This window comes from Anolis sagrei, chromosome 1 (assembly GCF_037176765.1).
Source record: "Anolis sagrei isolate rAnoSag1 chromosome 1, rAnoSag1.mat, whole genome shotgun sequence".
NCBI classification, from domain to species: Eukaryota; Metazoa; Chordata; class Lepidosauria; order Squamata; family Dactyloidae; genus Anolis; species Anolis sagrei.
The window spans coordinates 42,852,578-42,876,517 of NC_090021.1; the positions used below are offsets into that span (position 1 = coordinate 42,852,578).

The 23,940-nt window shown below is 39.9% G+C and overlaps 1 protein-coding gene across 1 annotated transcript in view; it reads right to left on the minus strand.

The window, feature by feature from the left end:
• Nucleotides 1–23,940, minus strand: part of PLB1 (phospholipase B1) — a 142,002-nt gene that overhangs the window by 4,163 nt on the left and 113,899 nt on the right. Inside the window, exons 40-45 of the mRNA XM_060754120.2 lie at nt 19,944–20,009; nt 17,581–17,675; nt 15,239–15,320; nt 12,569–12,673; nt 10,419–10,514; nt 1,681–1,755 (exon numbers count right to left, since the gene is read on the minus strand). Of these exons, the coding sequence (XP_060610103.2) occupies nt 1,681–1,755; nt 10,419–10,514; nt 12,569–12,673; nt 15,239–15,320; nt 17,581–17,675; nt 19,944–20,009 (519 nt within the window). The remainder of the gene's footprint in view (nt 1–1,680; nt 1,756–10,418; nt 10,515–12,568; nt 12,674–15,238; nt 15,321–17,580; nt 17,676–19,943; nt 20,010–23,940) is intronic.

Below are 23,940 nucleotides of genomic sequence, written 5' to 3' on the forward strand. Positions count from 1 at the left end.
TCTGAGTGACACATTATTATACTGCAGGATATATTTTGGTTCAGAAACAGTGGTAAAGCTTCTGTTTATTTACAACTACAACTTCCCATAGTTTGGACGCTCTTCCTCATATGCTTGCCATGTTGAGTGCACTCGGATGTTGTATGATCACAAGCGTTTCAGTTTTCATCCATAAAATGTTAAAGGTTATGAAATCTGAAAGATAACCTGGTTTCATGTACTCTTGCCTGGGCTGTTTTGAGCAAGCAGATGGTTTGGATGTTATATAAACCTCATGAGATGATTCTATTTAATGTGTTCAAAATATACGTCAGGGGGAATTAAATATATCAGAATTAACAAGAGCTTCCTTTATCGCTGTCTGGTACAATCTCCTGCCTGCTGTCCTAAATATGAGTACCACCATTGTTCTTCTTCTCGGCCTCTGGCAAGGTCAGATGTTCATAGAATTATAGAATCATAGAATATAGAGTTGAAACACCCCATACGGGCCATCCAGTTCAATCCCTTGCCATGAAGGAAAAGCATAATCAAAGCATCCCTGACAGGATTACCATCCATCTCTGATGATGCAGAAACTCCTTGGTTTCTATCATAAACTTTCTCATAAAACCTGTGTATCTTCTTATTATCAATTGCTCTTTGCTTTATTAAGGAAACCTATATAAATAAGCCTTCTCTAATGGGGCAAACAACACCCCAGAGCAGTGTTTCCCAAACTTCAGTCTTCCAGTGTTTTTGACTTCAGTTCCAAATTTCTGACTGTTTGCCAAAATGACTGGGATTCTGGGAGCTTAAATCCAAACAGCTGGAGATCCAATATTTGGGGACCACTGCTTTAGAGTTGTGAAGATGTTTGATAACAGAGTTTGAAAGAAGTAGAATCAAAGAATTATAGAGTTGGAAGAAACCTTGTGAGCCATCCCGTCCAATCCCCTGCCAAGAAGCAGGAAAATTGCATTCAAAGCACCCCTGACAGATGGCCATCCAGCCTCTGTTGAAAAGCCTCCAAAAAAGGAGCCTCTATCACACTGCTGAACAGCTCTGACAGTCAGGAACTTCTTCCTCATGTTCAGGCGGAATCTCCTTTCCTGTAATTTGAAACCACCCTTCTGCTTCCTAGTCTCCAGGGCAGCAGAAAACAAGCTTGCTCCCTCCTCTCTATGACTTCCCACCACATATTTATACATGGATATCATGTCTCCTCTCAGCTTTCTCTTCTGCAGGCTAAACATGCCCAGATCTTTAAGCCACTCCTCATAGGGCTTGTTCTCCAGACCCTTGAACATTTTAGTCACCCTCCGCTGAATGCATTCCAGCTTGTCAAAGCAATTGATCCAGTATCTGCTCATTGAAAACACTGTGTGATAGGAGGTGGTGAGTTAATTTCCAAGTGAGACCAATTAATCAATTCTGAATAGCATTTGGGGGGGGGGGGGAGGGGGCACACAGAGAGAAGGGATTTAATGTTGGATATCTGGTGTCTCATCTTGTAAACCTCCAATTAAGTTTTCTTTCCATTGTGAACCACAAGTACACTATATCTGGCTATGCTGGCTAAAAGATTATGGGAGCTGCAGTTCAAAGAAGTACTCTTTCTCAACCTCCAGATCCAGGGCAGTCTTCTTAATTGTCATATGTCATTTCTTTAGGTTGTTTCTATAGACCTTTGTTACTTACTGGGGTTGGACACTTGAGTCTCTTCCTCCCATACGTGAAGTTATTATATGTCTGTTTATCTCCAACTGGCTCCAGCTGAAAGGAAGGACACAATTGATTATTTTTCAAACTTGATTCTTTAATCTTCCTGTAAATGGGTATGTCATCATTACTTGACTGAAACACACTTAGAAAAGCCATGATATTTTAGAGTTATACATACTGTATTACTACAGTAAACTATAAATATCCAATCAGTCCTCTGACAGAGGTTGGCCATAGACAGGGTTGTGCTGGAGAACACCGAGATTCCTAAGAAATTTTACCTCTTGTTAAAATAAATAAATAAATAATTTTTTTTGCAGTTTTCCCACTTCAATGGAGGTCCTACACTCCTATCCCCAGTGAATGTGGAGGAATGACTATACCAGATCCTCTATTTATATAATTATGGGTTAGAAAATGTAACTGTTATTTATGGACATAGAACTGTGTAGAAATCAAATAATATCTCAAAAGGCCACGAGAACAGAACGGATTCTGCATGTTATCTTTTAGGTTATGAAAATTATCTGTTGGGAAGATGGAGCTTTTTGTATCCGTTATCTGAAAATATAAAATCCAAAAAATTATCCCTGGGGGTGAAAGATAAGAGTCACTACAGATTGAATATACCTTCTCCAAAGATCTAAAATACTCTGAAATCCAAAGCTATTAGCATGCAACTTCAACTTGGTGTGATGCAGAGCTCCATGGACAGCTTATTATGTTCTACCACCATTTCGGAATCTCATCATCCCCTAGCCTTTTGTAGTGGACATAACGTACTCTACAAAAGAGGAGCTGTTTTCAAGGAGCGTTGTTTGGCGTCAAAGTGCATGAAATGTGCCCCAGTTTAACCAGTATGTACCAGGATTTCTTGGGAAGAGGTGAAAAAAAAAGTTCTCTATTCCTTATCCCAGCAACCCTGATACAGATTGCCCTTTCCTTGCTTTTTTTCGTGTCAGGAGCGACTTGAGAAACTTACCTTGCTGTCAGCAGCAGAAAAGAAACAAGTCATCTGTGTGAAATTGGCATGAAGGTAGCCATGATCAAGACATACTGGGGAATGCACTCGAGGTATTTGGAGCAAGGGGCATGGGTTGTGTATTGTTAACATAGAGATTAGAAGATATGAGTACTCTCATGCCTGATTTGGCAACACTGTGTTCTTGATTTTGCATCTATTCAGGCTGTTTGATGTTTTATCACTGCTGATAAGTTTGGGCTATCAACAGCTACTAATCACAAAGGGTATATATTTTCCTGGGCATTAGATGCATTATGAATACTAGTTGCCAGAAAAAAAATGAACTGCAGTTAAGCACCCAACCTCCTAAAAAGTCAATGGTTTGGGTTGGCCATCATGAGAATGGAACACCGGGCCACACAAGTCTTTGATCTGACTCATCATTCCTCTTTTTGTTCTTATTGGAAATAACCTGTAATGTTATCCATGATGCATATTAAAGATCTTAAGCATAGGATTTACGCAAGTTTTAACCTGAGCTATCTCACTATCAACTTAGCCTGTCACTCTCATTGTACAGCTGATAAGTAGAAATAGCCACTAGCTTAAGTGTAATTAATTGTTTCTTAAAACAGTAGGGACTTAGGATCCATAGTTCAATAGTAGAAATGCATTAAAGGTGTCAAATGAGTTAGAGAAAGAGTTAGTTTTGAAATCCTAGACAGCCATTGACAGCCAATGTGTTGCTCACCCATATTGAGACAGACTGTAGAGCAAGCCCAAGACCTTTTGCTGGCTAGTGAAGATCAGCAAATGGCATTCCCCCACTTACCAAGTTAAGATGCAGTGTAATAAAGCTGGCCAAGTTATTTTGGCACACAAGATAGACAAATAATATGAATCACATCAAAGTCAGGAACACAGTTTGCTATCTTTTCAGGACACCCAAAATGCTGGCATAAGGACAGCTACTTCAGAAGGTTTATCAATGGGGTCTGGTCTGTCTGAATGCAGCTTCCTAATGCAGATTTCCGAGCTTCTGTACCCACTAGATCATACTAGCTCTTTCTTCTGCTTTCAATATTACTAAAGAAGACAAGACAAGCTGGCATGCCCCCTGCGGTTTTGGCTCTGAGGATTTCTACATGCACAAGCTTTTCCCAGGAGGGACGACGTGATGCTTGACAGAGAACAGAACAGCTTTTAAAATCCTGGGAAGCCCAGAAAAGTGGCTGGCTGGAGCAGCTGAGAATGCGCTGATTTGGCATAGCCCTTCTGCAGCCTTTACTGGCAACAGCAAGAATTCCACTGGAGATTCAAGTGTTGCCTGACCCAGAAAAACCTCAGGAGAGAAGGCAGAAAAACTCCCACTGCCTTCATCTCTTTATTTGAGCAAAGAAAGAGACTTCATGAAAAAGAAAAGTCTAAGAAACTGGTGTTTGAATCATTCTAGTTAATCAGGAATGACAAAAACAAACCTTCAAAACGATGGACTTTAAGGCAATTAAACGGATGAAAACGTTTGGCTGAGTAGAGATCCATTTTCCTATGAAATGGTAGAATTGCTTACCCTCATCACACTTCCATGCAACTAAGTATGTATCAGCCTCCTTTGAGTTACTTTCTCATCACATTACAGTTCTGAGCCCCCGCCCACCATCCCTCTCCCCACATTATTTGTTGAAAGAAATCCTCCTCTCTTTGAAATCTCATCCTTCCTCCATACTAATGCGAGATCTGAGAAACTTCTGAGCATGCTCAGTTTGTCCTTTTGGGATGCTGCCAAGAAGAGAGGAGGAAGGAATTAGGTATTTCAGTGTTATTTCTGACATGGGAAAAGGGGGACAAACTCTGCAACTTAGCTGTATGTGCTCTGGGAACAAATGCGCATAAACACTATATAATGCTTTCATAATCATATACATATTCTAGGTGCAAAGATTGCTGCAGATGCAGACTGCAGCCAGGAAATCTGAAGACGTTTACTTCTTGTCAGGAGAGCAATGACCAATCTCGATAATAATGGCAATGAAGATCCACATAGTTAAAGCAGTGGTATTCCCTGTAGTAACCTATTGATATGAGAGTTGGATCATAAGGAAGGCTGAGCAAAGGAAGATAGATGCTTTGGACCATGAGAAAATCCAACCAGTCAATACTTCAGGAAATAAATCCTACCTGCTCACTGGAGAGAAGGATATTAGAGTCAAAGATAAAGTACTTGGGCTACATAATGAGCAGGCAGGAAATCTTAGAGAAGACAACGATGCTGGGGAAAATGGAAGGAAAAGGGAAGAGGGGTTGACCAAGGGCAAGATGGATGGATGGTATCCTTGAAGTGAGTAGCTTGACTTTGAAGGAGCTGGGGGTGGTGATGGCTGACAGGGAGCTCTGGCATGGGCTGGTCCATGAGGTCATGAAGAGTCGGAAGCAACTGAATGAATAAGCAACAACAACAAATACAAAGAAATTACTAGGAGATACTTGCATCACTGCATAATTGCAGCCAAGCTTTGAAGCTGCAAAGTTATTCAGTGCTAATCAAAGTCACCAGTGGCATTATTCCCACTTGCCTCTGATAATAATGAGATAATGTTTCTGGAACATAGCCAGACAGCCCTGAAAGGCACTAGAGTTTAATTGAACTCAGTGGGGCTTATTTCCAGGGCTTTAAAAAGTAGAAATTGTTTTGGCAAAGACCTACTTGCTCAGTGAGGAAAAGGTAATGGCGGCGACGGAACTCTTCCTAAGTGGAGCGGGTGTTTTAGCTCCTCCCACAATTTTGCTTCCCACATTTTAAACTGGGAGCAACAAATGCCATTACATTACAGGAAAGGTCAAACTTCCAGATGATTTCACAAAATCAATTTCCCCACCACCTTCTGAAATGTTGTAAAGGACTGCTGGCCTCCATGCTTAAAACTACGCAAAGCATGCTCTCTCCTACACTTGAGTCCAAACTAATGTGATGGGAACAGGGGCTTCCTGAATTTTAAGTGTAGTACTAGAATTTAGTCAATGGGATGAAGTCGAAAGGGAGATCAGCACAACCATTCTAACCCAAGAACAGAATGCATAAATTTCAGAATTGCAAGAAAATTCAAAGAACTGTAACTATAGCATTGAAATCCTCAGGTTTGACAGGAATAAACTCCATTTATGGTAGCAATTTTTCTTCAAAAGTATATGTTCTTCTCCGACTATTTATTTTTTACTCGGAGGTTTTCCTGTTGTTGTTTTTGCTTTTGTCTTGTGAAATTCTCTTCCCCAATTATTTAGCCCTCAACTTGGAAAGAGTCCCATTGAGCTCAATGGGACATTTTTTTCTGAACAGATATAGATAAATTATATCTGTTATAATAATTATAATTATAATTATATATGCTATTTTTGTGTTATTATAATATGATAGACTGAGAGCCATCATTGAAAGTGGCTTCAATGTAAAAGTAGGACTCTGGGGACCAGGGTTTGAATTCCCACTCAACCATGGAAAACCTATGATAGGTTTGCCTTAAGATCATCATAAATTGGTACAGTGCAACAACTATAACAAAATATTTGTTTGTTTGCTTGCTTATGTGTGGATGCCGCTTTTCCCCCCCAAAGTGGGACATATAGTCATTTGGAAAAGTAAAATGTAACTTGAGGGGTGCATCTACACTGTAGAATGAATGAAGTATGACAAGAGTTTAACTGCCCTTTGGCAGAGCTGGCTTGTAAAACTATAGCTCCCATGATTACATAACATTGGCTATGTTGGCTAAGGCTACTGGGGAGCTCGACCCAACACTATTTGGAGAACAACACATTCCCCAACTCTGATTTAAAGGCTTAGCAAGTAATGGTTCCATCAGCATAAATAACCCCACTGCCTAATCTACAAAGTCATTTGAGTAGCTAGGTTAGGGGGCAAGGTAGGGATATTACTTTGAGACAAGAAGATTTACTATAATAGCAGGTACTGGAAAGAACAAGAAGTGCAACTAAAATATGAAATTGTGAGGATTTTAGGGGAGAGACTCGGAGCACCCCTAAAATAACATGCTGATAGCTTTTAATTTTATCCTGTTTGGCTGATTTCTCTTTACTTGTATTCATTTGTCTGTCTCTGGAGTTTGTCATTATGATGCTGCAGGGCTGTTTTGTTGCTGTTGCTAAGAGGGTGTAAGATGCTGCCATCTACAGGAGAGGCAGGCAAAGCTGACACCAGCGACACTAATTTATACTGAAGAGTTTGTCTGTTGTACATGCCCTGCCTTTAAGACAGCCATTAATATAATATTGCTAAATTAGATATTGAAGTATGATAATGCCGCCTTTAAGGGGTAGCACTAAGAGCCATCAAATATCCATTACTTTTAAGGGGACTGTCATTATCCTATCTGTTTAACTTGTATGCTGAACATATTGTAATGTAGATAAATCAGAATTAAACTTGGAAGACGGAATACTGGAGGAAGAAATATCAATATTTTACAATATGTAGATGACTCCATGTAGAGCCAACCTTAAGAAATGGAGCTACAAAGTGGAATCTACGACATGCGAGTGTGGAGAAGAGTAAACTACAGTCCACCTGCTGCAATGTAACCTGAGCCCTGCTACATGCACAATGGAGGACCTTCTTGCAGCAACCCCAGAGGCACTCCAAGTTGCCAGATACTGGTCAAAGGACATTTAATCAACTACCAAGCTTGCAAACTTCATGTTTTGTTTTTTATTAAAAAATGCAATACAACTATTTGGCTTGCTCCTGACACGATAAATAAATAAATACCATGCTACTAGCAGAAAATAGCAAAAAGATGGAATGATTACTGAAGAAAGTCAAAGACGAAAGTAAGCATCACAAAAATAAAAATTATGATAACAGGTAATTTAAATAACTTTAAAGGAGACAATGGAGAGACTGAAATAGTTCAAGATTATCAATATCTCGAGTCAGGCATTAACCAGATTGGAAACTGCATCCAAAAAATCAGAAGAAGACTATGATTTGGAGTGAAGCTGCTAAGGAACTAAACAAGATCCTGGAGCACAAAGATATATCATTTAATAGCAAAGTTAGGTTTGTCCTTGCCATCGTATTTCCAATTTCCAAGTATTTTTGTGAAAGCTGAACAATGAAGAAAGCTGATAGGAAGAGAAATAGATTAATTTGAAATGTGGTATTACAGAAGATGTGTATGGATCTTGAAAGAAAAATAAACAGGTCTTAGAGCAAATCAATCCTGAATGTTCCCTGGAAGTTGAGTATCAGAATTTGGCCAGACATGATGCACTAAAAAGACAATACTTCCTGGAAAAAATGAAGACAATAGGAAGAGAATGGAAATTCCAGATGGATGGACTCAAATAAGGAAGCCATGGCTCTAGTCCAGGCATGGGCAAACTTCAGCCCTCCAGGTGTTTTGGACTTCCAACTCCCACAGTTCCTAGAGGACCTGGGGCCGAAGTTTGCCCATGCCTGCTCTAGTCTGGAAGATCTCAGCAGGACTACTGATGATAGGTTTACATGGAGGTCTCTCATTTAATGGAATGCCATAAGAAGAAGTTAATTGATGAGAGATATCAACAACAACAACAACAACAACAACATAAAAGAGTCTGGCCCTTTCTAGAGCCTACTATCTTTCAGATCATTAGTGTTAACAATCCTTAAGTTTAGGTTGCAAGAATATTATTTGCTACTTCAGCAACAAAATGTTGTGAGGCACACCTGAACTCTTGTTTTGTTCCATCTCTCTGTCTAGACATTAACAAAGGTTCTCAGCATTTGATCTTTCAGATCACCTTACCCGCCTCTTCTGAGTACTGAACCTAAATGAGCTGCTGAGAGCCACCTGCAAGTAGGAAATATTATACCCAGTGGCAGCGTGTGTCAGAATGCCATTGAGGCAGTGAATTCATATTGCATTCAAAACTTTAAAGAAACTACCCAAGAAGCTGAACTGTATTTAACTACAACTGGGGAGCATCTTTAAACTTCAGCCTGAAACATGGAGTGGATTCACCACCCCACTGACATTCAACCCACCAGTCACCAGTTTTAAGATACGTTTTTGTTATTTTGATATGTTTTTATTTGGTTTTGTTTTGATGCTATCTTATTAGTGTTATGATTTTAAATTTGTGCTCCCTGGGCTTGTCCCTTTGTAAGCTGTCCTGGGTCCCTTAGGGGAGATGGAGGCAGGGTATAAAAATAAAGTTGTTGTTGTTGTTGTTGTTGTTGTTAGAACCAGCAAAATGCTGTGATGTGGTTTAAGCAGACTATGCTTATTACATCAACTTCACAATCAAACAAATACTTTAAAGTGAGGCCTAAAAATATTGCAGGGCTGTCTGACCGAAGATTGTGTAAGTGAGAACTTGAGTCTAGGCTTTTTTTTTTTTTAAAGGAAGTGAATCAGAAGCAACTCCTGTTCACCTCTTGTTAAAAAAGAAGTCTTCCCCTGGGTCAAAAATGCCTCACGGGGGGTCTAAAAACATGACAAAACATTTTCATACCTCCTAGAAGGCCTACCCAGACAGTTTTCGTGATTAATTTTAAACTTGCATCTCATGTTAAATATTTGTTTTGTGCATTTAAATATATATATATTGTGGAAATATATTTTAATATGTGTATTTTAAAGAATGTTTTTAGATGAATGTGTGTTTTAGCAATGTTGTCACCCACCTCGAGCCATGAGGAGAGGCGGGCAAGAAATAAAAATTATTATATAATTCTATTGGGAAAAACCTTTTTTGCTTTCTAATGAAAGTTATTTCTGTGTAGCCTAGAGAGATAAGGTAAAGGTTTCCCCTTTACATTAAGTCTAGGCATGTCTGACTCTGGGGGGTGACTGCATGGAGTGCCATTAGCTTCCTGCTGGAGTGCTATCTATTGATCTACTCACATTTGCATGTTTTCAAACTGCTTGGTTGGCAGAAGCTGGGGCTAACAGTGGGAGCTCACTCCGCTCCCTGGATTTAAACCACCAACTTTTCGATCAGCAAGTTCAGCAGCTCAGCAGTTTAAGCCATTACACCACTGGTCCCTAGAAAACAGGGTTAAAATCCTTGTTGGGCCATGAAACCCACTCGGTGACCCTGAGGAAGTCACAAATCCTCAGTCCAAGGAAACCCTGTGAGTGGTTTGCCTTAGGTCAATATAAGTCAGAAATGACTTCAAGGTACACAACAAAAACAAATATCCCATAGATCTGGGTAGTGATGGTGTTGAATTGAGGTCTCTAAATATTTTATCTGCTCAGATACGTGGTTATGTTTTGGTTTGGATCTAAAGTTCTGTGATCAGAAGGACTCCTATTCATAGAGAGCTTCTGATCCACAGATCCACAAAGGCCAATCATTGCTTTCTGCTTCTCCCTTTCCCTCTCTAATCCTACTCATATCAGTTCAAAAGGATTGAAAAACAGTGGGAAAGGCAGACTAGAGACTCCTGAAGGAGAGAGATTTAGTAAGAAATGTGTGGCTTATCTCCTTTTCCAATCAAGGAATGCCTTCAGCTGCACAAAGGTAGCTTCAGCCAACCCTGTACTGCTACATTTGTGATTGGTGATTTGTGACAAGTTAAATAGGAAGATGGCCTTTGTTGCTACTGTGATTACATAACTAGTAAACTCATTATAGTACGCAATGCCTTGAAGCATGTTAAGAGAGTGCTCCATAATGACTAAGTCGTTGCAGCATGTGACTTTACAGCGAAGAAATACAGCTCAACTTTATATAACTGCTCTCTTACCATGTTATTCCAGAGTGCTATCGCCATCTCGGCATGGCCTCGCTCTGAGAAATGAAAGCAATCCACTGCAAAGAAACTTAGGTCTGGTTTCCAATCCTGTAAGTTAACACAAAATAAAATTGTTCAATTTCAGAAAATCTTTTAGTTCTTATTAACAAAGCTCTGGTATTTCTTGTGTGTGTGTGTGTGTGTGTGTGTTTTGGCTCCTTGTCTCTTGGTGCTGAGCCAGTCATCAATCAAAAATTGTCTCCCAATAGTCATTATGTCAGTATTATGTATAAAATCCACTCCGGTTGCAACCATGGATTTCACTGGAATTGTTTTGCATAGTGTAAACATTATGGTCAAAGATCTGTAGGGTTAATGGTGCACTCTTTTTTCATCTTCAAATACTCTTAGATTGAGAGGGTAATATAAGCCACGGTAATTTCCAATGGATATTTATGATGAATTGTTACTTTTATTGTGCATAAAAGCAGCAATCAGAAACCTCTCATCTCCCAGTCCTGTCTATGCACTGAGGCCCCAACTTGGCATCTGAGGAGGACACAGTGACTCTGACACATTGATGGCATTCTCCACTTGCAAAGAAGCTATTCATTTCAATCAACCTTTGCTACAGAGAGCATGTCAGCACACTGGGATTTAGACACAATTCTGAATGAGAAGACTTGCATCATTAGAGCTGAAATCTGACTGCCTATAATTTTTGCTGAAAAATAGAGGATTACTTGATAGGTCTGTTTTCTCTCTTGTCTTTCCCATTGTCTCTTGTTTTCCCTTCTCCACCTGTTTGCTTTTCACTTCTGTATTGGACTTATTGGAAGTTATTGGAGCACCTGGTGGTGCAATGGGTTTAACCCTTGTGCCGGCAGGACTGTGGACCGACAGGTCAGTGGTTCAAATCCAGGGAGTGGGGTGAGCTCCTGTCCCAGCTCCTGCTCCCCATGCAGGGACATGAGAGAAGCTTCCCACAGGATGGTAAAACATCAAAAACATCTGGGCGTATCCTAGGCAATGTTCTTATAGACGACCAATTCTCTCACACCAGAAGCGACTTGCAGTTTCTCAAGTAGCTCCTGACATAAAAAAACAAAAACAAAACCCCAAACCCTATGTATTATACATATATACATATATATAATGTGAGTGACAAAATCTCCATAGATACTGTTCCCTATTCAGGAGTGTAGCTATAGGGATGTAGCTACAGTGCCTCACAAATAAGAACTCTTCCCTTCCCAAATTCCTTCAGTCCCTAAATTTCTAGCATTGTAAAAAGTGTAATACTAAACTGTTCATGCTAGAATTCTTCTATTTACTTTCCTTTTGTAACAGTGACTGCTTCTTTTCATGGATGCCTACATTATATTTCTAAATGCTCAGCTCTAGTGTTAAGGTATTGCATAAAAAATTCATTTGTGAGGGCAAAATTCTTGGAGGGACAATGACCCCCCCCCCAATGTCTCTGTGGATTGCATCTGATCTTAGGTAAAAAGGTAAAGGTTGTCCCTGACATTAAATGTTGTCGTGTCTGACTCTGGGGGTGGTGCTCATCTCCATTTCTAAGGCGAAGAGCTGGCGTTGTCCATAGGTCATGTGGCCAGCATGACTGCATGGAGCACTATTACCTTCCCGCTGAAGCAGTACCTATTGATTTACTCACATTTGCATGTTTTCAAACTGCTAGTTTGGTAGAAGCTGGGCCTAACAGCGGGAGCTCACCCTGCTCCCCGGATTCGAAACGCCAACCTTTTGATCAGCAAGTTCAGCAGCTCAGCAGTTTAACCCACTGCACCATCAGGGCCCCCTCTGATCTTAAGTACATTCTGGAGATTAGAGATCCACATCTGATCTTAGGTACATTCTGAATATTAGAGATCAAGTTCCTCCATTCATATACGTTTAGGAGTCCTTAATGTGGGAAGCAGAATTAGATAATAACAACAGTGGCCACATGGAAAGAGTCTTAATGCTGGGAACATGTTATTTAATACCTCTATTTGTTTGTCTTTAAAAATATTTTTTCAAAATTCCATGCATGCTAGCAATGCAAAAAGATGTAAACTTGATCAAATTCTCATCCTTTACATTTTACCAGCCAAATGAAACTAAAGCTGATATGATACTTGCAATAACGGCTGACTCACGGTAGTTCGTGGCATAATGGTTTTTTGGAAAAACGGCTGCACGACAACGGCAAAGTCTTCCCGTTTTTCATAACGGTCACCAAGGATCAACATGGCAGTTTTATCCTGTTTTGGAATAAGAAGTACAACATAAGAAGTTCAGTCTCACTCTGGGGCTTTGAGAAATGCAACAGCAATGGACTAAGGAGGCTCAAACAGGAGAATGCCAGGAGAGGACAGTGTGAGGACGTGTTTCTTTGAGCTTGGTGCTGCACAGATCTGTAGGATTATAGTTCCCATAATTTCCAGTCAGAACTCCCAATTTTTTTTGATGGTTTGGAGGTGACTTCAGTCTAATATATTTGGTGGGGACTAGGTTGAGGGAAACTAGACAAGAAATGCAACAACCTCAAGGCTTATGACTGAAGAAGTCATACTGCCTCAACTTCTGTTATTTATCTGGCATGCAGAATATCTATGTGTCTTGCTTCACATTGCCACTTTGAGGATAATGCAGAAAATGGAATACTGGGTGCTTCTAGACAAAGCTTTTACTGTGTTAATTGTTTTTAAGTGTCTTGTTGATGCCGCATTGAATTTTTGCCTTGATTGTTTGCCTTGTTCTTGCTTGATTGTTGTAAACCGCCATGATTCGCCTTGGGGCTGAGAATAGCGGTATACAAATGAAGTAAATAAATAAATAGATAGATAGATAGATTTATCCTCCACTGAGCATCATATTTTACAGGGAGCTCAGATAGCATCTTCAATTTATAATCTCCCATGTTTTCCATACTTTCAATTGTCTCTGTTTTCTTACCAGATACTGGTTCTTAAAGAGGAAAAACCTGTGCTACTGCATTTTTGCCTTTTGACTGGTAGCACTAGGAACTTTCCATCTTCAAGCTGTCTCACTAAACCAGTGGTTCTCAACCTGTGGGTCCCAAGATGTTTTGGCCTACAACTCCCAGAAATCCCAGCCACTTTACCAGCTGTTAGGATTTCTGGGAGATGAAGGCTAAAACATCTGGGGACCCACAGGTTGAGAACCATTGTTCTAGACCCTTAACATCTATTTAGCTAGATGAAAGAAAAACAATTTATTATTATCCTCATTACTATACTGCTTCCCAGCAAGAGCTCCTAAAACAGTTTACATTAAAATCATTAAACCATTCTTTTAAAATGTAAAATAATATCACTATCAGTGGTTACAATAATAAATAAAAATAACCTAATACCTAACAATGTGCAATTCTAATTCTACTTGGTAGCAATTATCTCTAGATATAATAAGCATTCTGTATGGCAAACGCTTTCCAGAAAAGGTTTTCTTCACCATTTTGATAAAAATTGAAAGAAAAATGGCTGAGCTAGACTAACCGATGTTCCAGCATCGAGAAAGCTTCAGACTTAATATAAAAATTCAAAACACAAATAAATGCATAGTGATGACTGCCGTGCCTCCACAAGATTTCTCACTGTTCACTCCTGTTTCGCCCCTATTTAATTAGAGGGGATTCATATTTTATGTATAGTTTGTGGGCTTGGTCTAAATTGCCTCTTCCTCCTTGTGTTTGAAACTTCCTTCGCCCTGTCCCTTTAAGACTCCTCTCAGTGGTGGAGCCTCGGCCAAGACCCTTCTGGTTCCTCGAGGATTCAGGCAGAGTGGTTTTGGAAGGCGAAGAGTAAGGAAGGTGGAAGAACCACAAAATAGAACGTCACGTCAAAACTACATAGTCACGTCAAAGCTACGCAAGTTACATTAAGTCACAGATTGAAGTTACACAAGTCATAAAAGTTACATGAAAACTACATAAAAGTAAAGACACAGAGTAAAACCCCATCGAAGATATAACAGATTGAGATCCAATTGAAGCTATATTAAAGTAACATCCAGTGAGAACTGCGGTTGTGCTTCAAGGGCTATAACTCCCCTCACAAAGACTGGCAGTAAATCACTTCATAGAATCATAGAATCGTAGAGCTGGAAGAGACCTCATGGGCCACCCAGTCCAACCCCCTGCCAAAAAGCAGGAAAATTGCATTCAAAGCACCCCCGACAGATGGCCATCCAGCCTCTGTTTAAAAGCCTCCAAAGAAGGAGCCTCCACCACACTCTGGGGCAGAGGAAGTTTGAGATCTGTTGCATAACAAATTGTTTTTACTTCAAATGTGGAGCATTCGATCTGTTCCCTGCACAACAGCCACCTTCTAAATAAATAACAAATGTGGGGGCAGAGCAATGACTATAAAGGGAACATAACAAAAAGGGCCACAACAAAACCACATTTTGATAAAATGTGAATCCCACAGGCTCGATCTATATAGGAAAAGTAGTGGCATTCCCTATGACTCTTAAAACAGGACATGTATTCTCGATCTGATGATCCTTAGCAAATTCAATTCTGAATTCAATGTGCTGATGAAAACATTTAAAACCCTAAATTGCTCAGGGTTTCAATACTTAAGAGAGCTTCCTCTCCCTCTCTCTATACCTTTTCCTGAGAACTGAGGTCTTTCAGAGAGACCCACCTTTCTATCAATAGGAGAGAGACATTGTGGGAGGGCATGGGAAGATGCCTTCTTTGTGATGGCACCCCAATTATTTAATTTCTTTCCTTTGAAGGTCTGATAATGTATGATTTCTCCAGGAGGTCTTGAATTCAATAATAAAAGTGCTCACTTTACCTGATAAATTTTGTTTGTCCATTGCATTTCTTGTAGTTCAACGGTATTTTCTGCAGGGTTGAAAAAACAGGGACAAAGGCTCCTGAAATAGAGCAATGGTGAAATCAGTCCTCATCCAAGATGGCTTTGGTTTCAAATAGCTCAAAAAAGAAAAGAAAAGCAAAGCACCGTGTCTCTCTCATCACCAGCTTCTACGCACTTTCAACAGTTAGGGAACCATGGGATGCATAAAGCCTTTCTCTCCACCAGATCTCTGGTTTTTTTCTGTGATTTAAGAACAGACTTCTCAGAAAGAGGTCCTGTACTGACGTCCTAAGGTGCATCTACACTACATGTAAGTAGGAGAACTTACATGGTACACACGCACACGCACACATGCGTGCACACACACGTTTTTTATATGTTTTATATTTCTTTATGTGTTTTTAAAAGTTATACATTTTCATTGTGAACATGTTAATTGTTTTGGAAGCCACCTTGAGTCCCACTCTGGGAGAAAGGTGGAATTCAAATGCAATAAACAATAAACAAATACATATTCCAAGAAGGAGAGTTATTTTCTGATTTTACTACTGTGTGATGTGATTATTGCCAAACCTAAGGGGCCTAGAGCAGCCTTTTTAATGTGTTCTCTGTCCAATGTTCTGGACTGCGACTTCTGAAGACCGACAGGTCTCAGGTTTTAATCTGGGGAGAGCACGGATGAGCTCCCTCTATCAGCTCCAGCTCCTCATGCAGGGACATGAGAGAAGTCTCCCACAAGGATGATAAAACATAAAAAAACATCCTGGGCAACGTCATTGCAGGCAGCCAATTCTCTCACACCAGAAGCGATTTGCAGTTTCTCAAGCCGCTCCTGACACAACAACAAAAAAAGCTTGAGATGGATAGGAATACATGTACCAATCAGTGAAGTCTTGTCTAACAGTTTGAGATGCCAGACAAGCCTTCCAAAAGAGATAGGATGACTGATACCTTGGAACTGCAGAGTTCCAAAGCATGTCTGTCTTTGGTTGCATGTAGACTGCAGAATTAATACAGTTTGACAACACTTTAACTGCTATGGCTCAATGATATGGAATCATTCAAAACCACAAATGTGGAGGGACAACTGTACTTCACTTTATCTGTCATGGATCTGTCTTGCTTCTCAGTAGAAGGAAAGTACCTGGATGAAGTAAAGAAGGAAGTTGAAAAATATGTCTGGTAACCACTGATAACTATACTGAGCTTCCAATTGCCCCTTTCTCTACAACAATGTGACATTTCTGGTTGGCAGAGAGCAGGAGGTCTTTGCCGATCGCTGCCTCCTGTCCTCCTGCTCCAGGCCTTCCACTTGATGTTGGGCCAGTCCCAGGAGGTCTGTGCCCCATTGAGTCTGAGACAGATGCAGCCAAAGATGTTCCTTGCAGTCACTGAGTATCTGTACACTAATGCTGTTTTCCTCAACAACCTCATTGTAAGTATGACGTCCATCATTAATGTCTGGCCTCCTAAAACCTTAGCAAAATATTTTTAGTGAAGGATAAAAATCTGCCTTTTCTTCCATCATTTGCATTTTCACTGATTTTTTAATCTGCAGTTGCTCTCTTAATCCACAGTTGCTTGGGTGTTTTTATTGCATATTGACTGTACTTTTATTATGTGTCTTTACTATAGCTTTCTTTGTCTAATTATTATTCATATTATTTAGGAGGACTAGTGATATGGAATCATGGAGTTGTGGTTTTGCAAGGTCTTTAGTGTTCTCTGCCCAAGAATCGTGGTGCCTCACTAAGCTACAAATCCTAGGATTCCATAGTAATGAGCCATAGCTCTGAAAATATGGTAAAGTTCTGTCTATCTGCATTAATTGTACAGTGGTAGATGCCTCCTTAATCTCTTCAAAGAGAATGAAAATCGAAGGCTATGCTTGTAGTTTCCCACAGTGTGGAGGGATGCAATATGCTGTTAGAAGGAAATAAGAGATCGCTAATGAGACTCTAGGAACTACGTTAATGTGTTTCAGCTAACACCAGAGATGCCGCATCATTCTGAGTTTGTGGATTGCACTCTACTCTGTTATTAATATCTGGGCAGAAAAAGAAGGAGCGCAAAGCTATTCTCTCTTAAATGGATAATGGAAATCAATGAAGGCTGCTCCCATGTGAGCAAAGGAAAAACAGAACCCAATATCCTCGTTATAATTAGAGCAATCTGCTGCCTCGCAACTCCCTGGTCCAATAACATCTGACAGGGCACAGGTTTCTAAGCCCTTTGTGGCTGCTTTATGAATAACAACGATATAGATTAGCCCTAAAAATAGCATTCAGTACAGATTGCCGTGCGATCTGCTCACTTACGCCCCTGAAAGAACACATCCGGATGCTCCCCTGTCTATCTGACGCAGTCCAGTGAGTTCCATTATCTGTACCATGTTGACAAAGACCCGAGGGAGCTGCAAGAATTAAAGTAACCAGGTGTATTGATGCACAGAGCACAAGGCAGTTGAAAAACAACATAGAGAGGGTTAGGCAGAGATAACTAAGCATGCAATAAATAGAAAGAGAACTATAGAGAAGTTAGTGCAATGGACCCTTGGACATCGCTAATATGGCATTGTATTGAATTATAGCTAAAAATGTGCCAGCTGGAGCATGCATGTGGTTAGATGGAATGCTTTTTGCTGAGTGATTATTAATGCTAAGCAAAAAAAAAGACACTTAGCTTTGTCAGAAACCCCCAGAACAAAACCTTGACCAGGAGACCTTTGCCCATAGATTTTCACAGCTAACACCCCCAAGCAGAACTACAGGGTTTAATTTTGTAAAGGACAATAATACTCAAGCAAAACAACAAGGTATGACCATTATTAGAATCCAATTGTTCATACTTCTTTTGTTTTGCTGTTTTTGCCCCCAGTGCTGGCTCTACCATTAAGCATAGCAAGACAATTGCTTCAGGCAGCAAAAGCCCAACCTGTATAGAATGCAGGGTGCCTCCCATTACATAACAAGCTATTGATCAGATTTCAAGCATCCTTAGTATGCACAGACCAGAAATCTTTCCTTCTGCTGGTCAGCGTTTCAAAAATTCATTTATCAGGTAATGCCTACTTTGTTTGGCTTCCCTTGTCACAAGTACAAGGTCACCTGGCCTTATCAGTTGGAGAATTCCCTATTTCAGTCCACTTTCACTGATCCCACAAAGTTAAACCGTGAGGATTATGACATCCAGTCACTCTTTTCATACTATCATATTTCTTCCTCATCCCTAACTTGGCCACTAATCTCAATAAACGCTTCCTACTTTGGAACCTGAACCTTTCACTGTATTCTTTGGGCAATTTAAGTATATTTACAGTATATTCTGGCGTATAAGACTACTTTTTAACCCAAGAAAATCTTCTCAAAAGTCAGGGGTCATCTTATACGCAGGTGTAGTCTTATGCATGGGAGTCGTCTTAACTCTATATTTTAACTGGAAAAGTTGGGGGTCGTCTTATAGGCCCAGTTGTCTTATATGCCGGAATATACGGTACTTAAATAAATGTGTGCCGGACCATACTTTCACACTACCTGTTAAAGGTAGAAATGGGCAGGGAGGTATACTTGACTGGAATATGCTCTCTCAAGAGGAACATTTTCCTGGAATATGACCAAGATTATGTAATTTTAATTGTTGTTTTAATGTTATGTTTTAATTGGTTGGTTTTAACATGTTTGTTTATTCATTGATGTATGTATACATGCAGCATTGAATTGTTGCCTTTGTAAGGCTGCCTTGAGTCCCCTTTGGGGTTGAGAAAATATGGTAAATAAAGAAATAAAGCTTTAGTTTTCTGGAGTGATTTGTACACAGTGCATTGCAGGCTGTCAGTCAGCCTCTTCTTTCAAAAGAGTTGCCATACTTGGCATTGCTTGTCCATGTTGTCTTGGGTAAACATCATGTCATGTTTCTGAGGGATTGTCTCACCCCCTACCAACCCCAGAGATCCCTCCGTTCTGAGGACCAAGATCTATTGGAAGTCCCCAGTGTCAAGACCTTGCATCTAACGGCAACCAGACGCAGAGCCTTCACAGCAGTGGTGTCATCAGTCTGGAATGCTCTGCCACCTGAAGTTCGTGCCCTGCGGGACTTACCAGCTTTCTGCAGGGCATGTAAGACATACCTGTTCCGACAGGCTTTTAATGTTTGATACTGTTGTTTTTAAATTGTTTTAAATTGCTTTTAAACTTTGTTAGATTTTAGCTATTCTTGTAAGCTGCTCCAAGCCCCAAGGGAGTGGCGGCATATAAGTTTAAATAATTAATTAATAAATAAAATGTTTGTCCATTCATCCCTTTTCTTCAGTCTTGCAGGGAAAAAGAAAGAAGGATACTGGAAACCATAAAAAAAAACAGCAGAGTGTCTAGAAGCTGCCAACTTGAGGTGGAAACTTATTACTACTCAGAGGACAATAGTGGATCATCTCCACATTGTCACAAGCTCAAGAAAAGTCTGCCACAGCTTATATGCTGCCACCTTCCCTATATTAGAATCCCACCAGTTTCTTGGTCACTAGTTTTCAAGGGCATTAGAACGTCCTCGAGTATGGTTGTATCAATGCCAGCTATGTCAAAGGAGGGCTTGAATGAAAGATGATCATGGAAACTCTGTGAGAGGTGAGAAATATGTATGTGCGATTGCCAAGAACTCAGCCTTCTAGAGTATCTTAAAACCTTACCTCCTTGTAAAAGATATCAAGAGTGTCCTGGATGTGCTGTACATATTTTTCCACTGAATAGGTGTCCTGTAGAGAACATAACACCAGTTGATCCAGAAAGACTCACAGAATGGTTCGACTTGGAAGCAATCTATAAAATACTACACAGGGAAATCTACACAGGGAATCTACACAGGGAAAACAATCTGGTTTTACCTCTATCTGAGCATATCACAAGATATTCTTCCCAATCCAGTTTAAAATCCGATCTTCTATGGGCCTCAAAGTCTTTGAAATGAATTTTAAAAATCCTCAATTTCAGTCTGGTTTTTGAGAAAGACCTAGTATATCTTTTCTTTCTTCTTGTGTGGCTTGCAGCCGGGACTGGTTCAGAGCAAAATCAGGATGGAGTGAAGGAAAGGTGTATCAGGAGACTTGGCTGAATCTACATGACAGCCAGGAAGGGCCAACACCATTTTAAACTTCGTATTCTGGACATTTGGGAAACTTGGAATCAGAAACTTTGCTTACTTTTGCATATGCTTGTGAGTACCATAGTGGCAAGCCGCCCCTGAGTCCCCCTTCGGGGGTCTAGAAGGACGGGGTATAAATGTTTGAAATAAATAATAAATAAATAAGGGGATTCTCATGATGCAAGCATAATAAATGGCTTTCCTGGGAGTAAGTACTATTGAAGTCAGTGGGACTTAGTTCTTTATGCCGTAAGTCCCACATACACTTTCATGTATAAGACTGAAAACCTATAGAAGTAAGCCCCACTGAATTTTCCCTTTGGGAAAATCAGAAGGGCCAAAGGCAACACATATCCATCCAATCCAATGGGGGTGCCAACAGGCAGTCAGATCACAACCCCAGGTAAAGTGAAAGGCTATTTGATTATGCAAATATGTGCATGCATAGCTGGAACTAATAAAACTGACAGCTGCTGCAGGTTGGACATAAACTGATATGGTGAACACAGTAGAAACACCCCCTTATACTGTAGTATGACTATATGATGCGGGTTCCATGTGGCTTTCTGAACTGATTTCATTTTAGATTAAAGCAGATACATTGTGCAGTAAAGGGATCAAACTGAGATAGCTTACTATACAATGGAGCTGGGAAACAGCCCTCATGTAGATTCAGCCTAGGATGTGATTACACTATAAAGATCTGAGATATTTCAAATAATATATGCAACTGCACCAAAGTTATGGAATGTCTCCCTGAAATAGGTAAACAGTACAAGAAAGACTTAAAGGCTTACTGGAGGCTTAAGACTCCTTTCACTTTGTATTTAACAGTTATTTTATTAGTGCATCCCTTCCCAACATGGCATTCTCACTTCTAAATTGTGTTGCACTGCAAGTCCCATTGTTTATCACTCCTATGACTAGTCACGATGGGCTCTGTGATCAATATATCTAGAGCAGTGGTTCTCAACCTGTGGGTCCCTAGATGTTTTGGCTTTCAGTTCCCAGAAATCCTAGTAGCTGGTAATAATAATAATAAACTTTATTTATTACCCCGCCACCATCTCCCCAATGGGAACTTGGAGCGGCTTACATGAGGCCAAGCCCAAATGACAATTACAATAAAGAAAAACCAAAAACACAAACCGAAAACGCGAACAATAAACAATAACATCACAGGTACATAAAACATATGAATACATAACAATATAAAAATAAAAAAATATGCACAGGCACAATAATAATGGGTGGGCTACATGTAGTGATTAAAAGGACAAACTGATTAAAACTAATTAAAAACTCGGGTGAGATAAAAGAGGGAAGCAGGTAATTTACGGAGGAGGGCTCATTTTAGCGGGAGTTGTGGAATCAAGCTTTCCCATGAGTGGTGACGTATACTCCAATGACAGAACTTTGAGGCAGAGCAATCATGTGGGATTTTATACCTACTCATCAAAGGCACAGCAGAAGAGCCAGGTTTTAAGATTCTTTTTGAAGATTTCTAGGGAAGGGCCTTTCCTAATTTCTCCAGGCAGGGAGTTGAGAACCACTGATCTAGAGCAAACTGGGGCAGGTTACTATACAATGGAGATGGGATATAGCCCTCATATAGATTCAGCCTAGGATGTTTCTCAACCTTCCTAATCCTCAACCCTTTAATACAGTTCCTCATGTTGTGGTGAGCCCCAACCATAAAATTATTTTATTTGCTACTTCATAACTGTAATTTTGCTACTTTTATGAATTATAATGTAAATATCTGATAGGCAGGACGTATTTTCATTCACTGGACCAAATTTGGCACAGATACACAATACGCCCAAATTCGAAGACTGTGGGGATTGGGTGGGGGATTTTGTCATTTGAGAGTTGTAGTTGTTGGGATTTACAATTCACCTACAATCAAAGAGCACTCTGAACTCCACTAATGATGGAATCGAACCAAACTTGGCACACAGAACTCCCATGACCAACAGAAAATACTGTAAGGGTTTAGTGGGCATTGACATTAAGTTTTGGAATTGTAGTTCACCTACATCCAGAGAGCACTGTGGACTCAAACAATGATGGATGAGAATGAAACTTGGCACAAATCCTCAACATGCCCAAATGTGAACACTGTTGGAGTTTGGGGAAAATAGACCTTGATATTTGGGAGTTGTAGTTGCTGGGATTTATAATTAATTGATGTAACAAAACACTTAAGAAAATCAAGCAATGAAAAATAAAATGTTTCTGAAATGTTCTCCAATTGCAGTGAGTGCATTGCTTCCCCAGTGCACATACTGTTTGCATGTAACCCTTAAATGAGTTTGCTCATCCAGTGGAATTAAAAGAAATTATACAGATGCAACCTACCTAGCATAGTCACTAGCTACTGCTAGTGACTATGCAGCTAAATGATTCTTGACAATGTTCTGCAACAAAAGGAACATTCCCAGCCTTTGATATGGACATCCTGATAACTAAATCAGTTTGGCTGGATATAAACCAATTTGGGTCCCATATGTTCAAATACGAGATATGAATATAATTCAAGTGCTGATACGGTTTGCATCAAGATTCATAATTTGAATTCATACCAGGTTCTTTCCATACTGCCTTTGCTAGATTTAATTAAACAATGCCAGGCTATAGATTTGTTGTGTACAATCTTTATGTCTGATTGCACCCATAAAGGAAAATTAAACCGGTGAAACTTTATACTGCGACAATGAGAATCTACCAGCCTGCCAGTTATGCATTTGTGTGGGAATTGCATATCTGTAACCAGATAATTCTTATCTAAAGGCATTTAGGGATATCAAAGCTACAGTGCCACTGCTGTTAACAACAACATCACAGGAAAGACATTATTGTCTTGACTATTTAGTTTGTTTATGTTGGTGACATTTGCCCTATTCAGGTATCCAGGAAATCCATTAAATGCCCAGTGGGACAAGCTAGTCCTGTCCCCACTGCTGTCACACTCTTCATGAAACCCCATAATAAGGAAGGGTGTTCTATGCTGTACCCAGAGACTTTCTACAAAATCCAGAACTCTGAAAAGTTAGCATTTTTGATGTATGGGAAACTGGCACATATAGAGGATGGCTATGACTCGGGAAGACAACAACAATGCAGAGAGGCAAGTCTAGCTTGTTTCTCATGCTCACATGTTTGGATCAAATCTATCTTGCATGAACAGGACTAGAGGTAAAGCAGATTTTTCTGCCCCTCCACAATCTCCAATTTGAAGAGACGAAGGAGCAGGGCTTGAAAAATAATTGATGTTAGCCCTTAGTGTGTCAGCAGTAGATCGTCCCCAAATCATTAAACAAAAATAGTGAACTGAAATAAGAAAGTGTGCTCATTAGTTAAAATAAATGTTGTTGACAGTTATAATAATAATAATAATAATAATAATAATAATAATAATAATAATAATAACAACTTTATTTTTGTACCCTGCCTCCATCTCCCCGAAGGGACTCGGGGCAGCTTACATGGGGCAAGCTGAGGTTCAACATAGTTAACATATAACAACAAAATTCACAAAATCA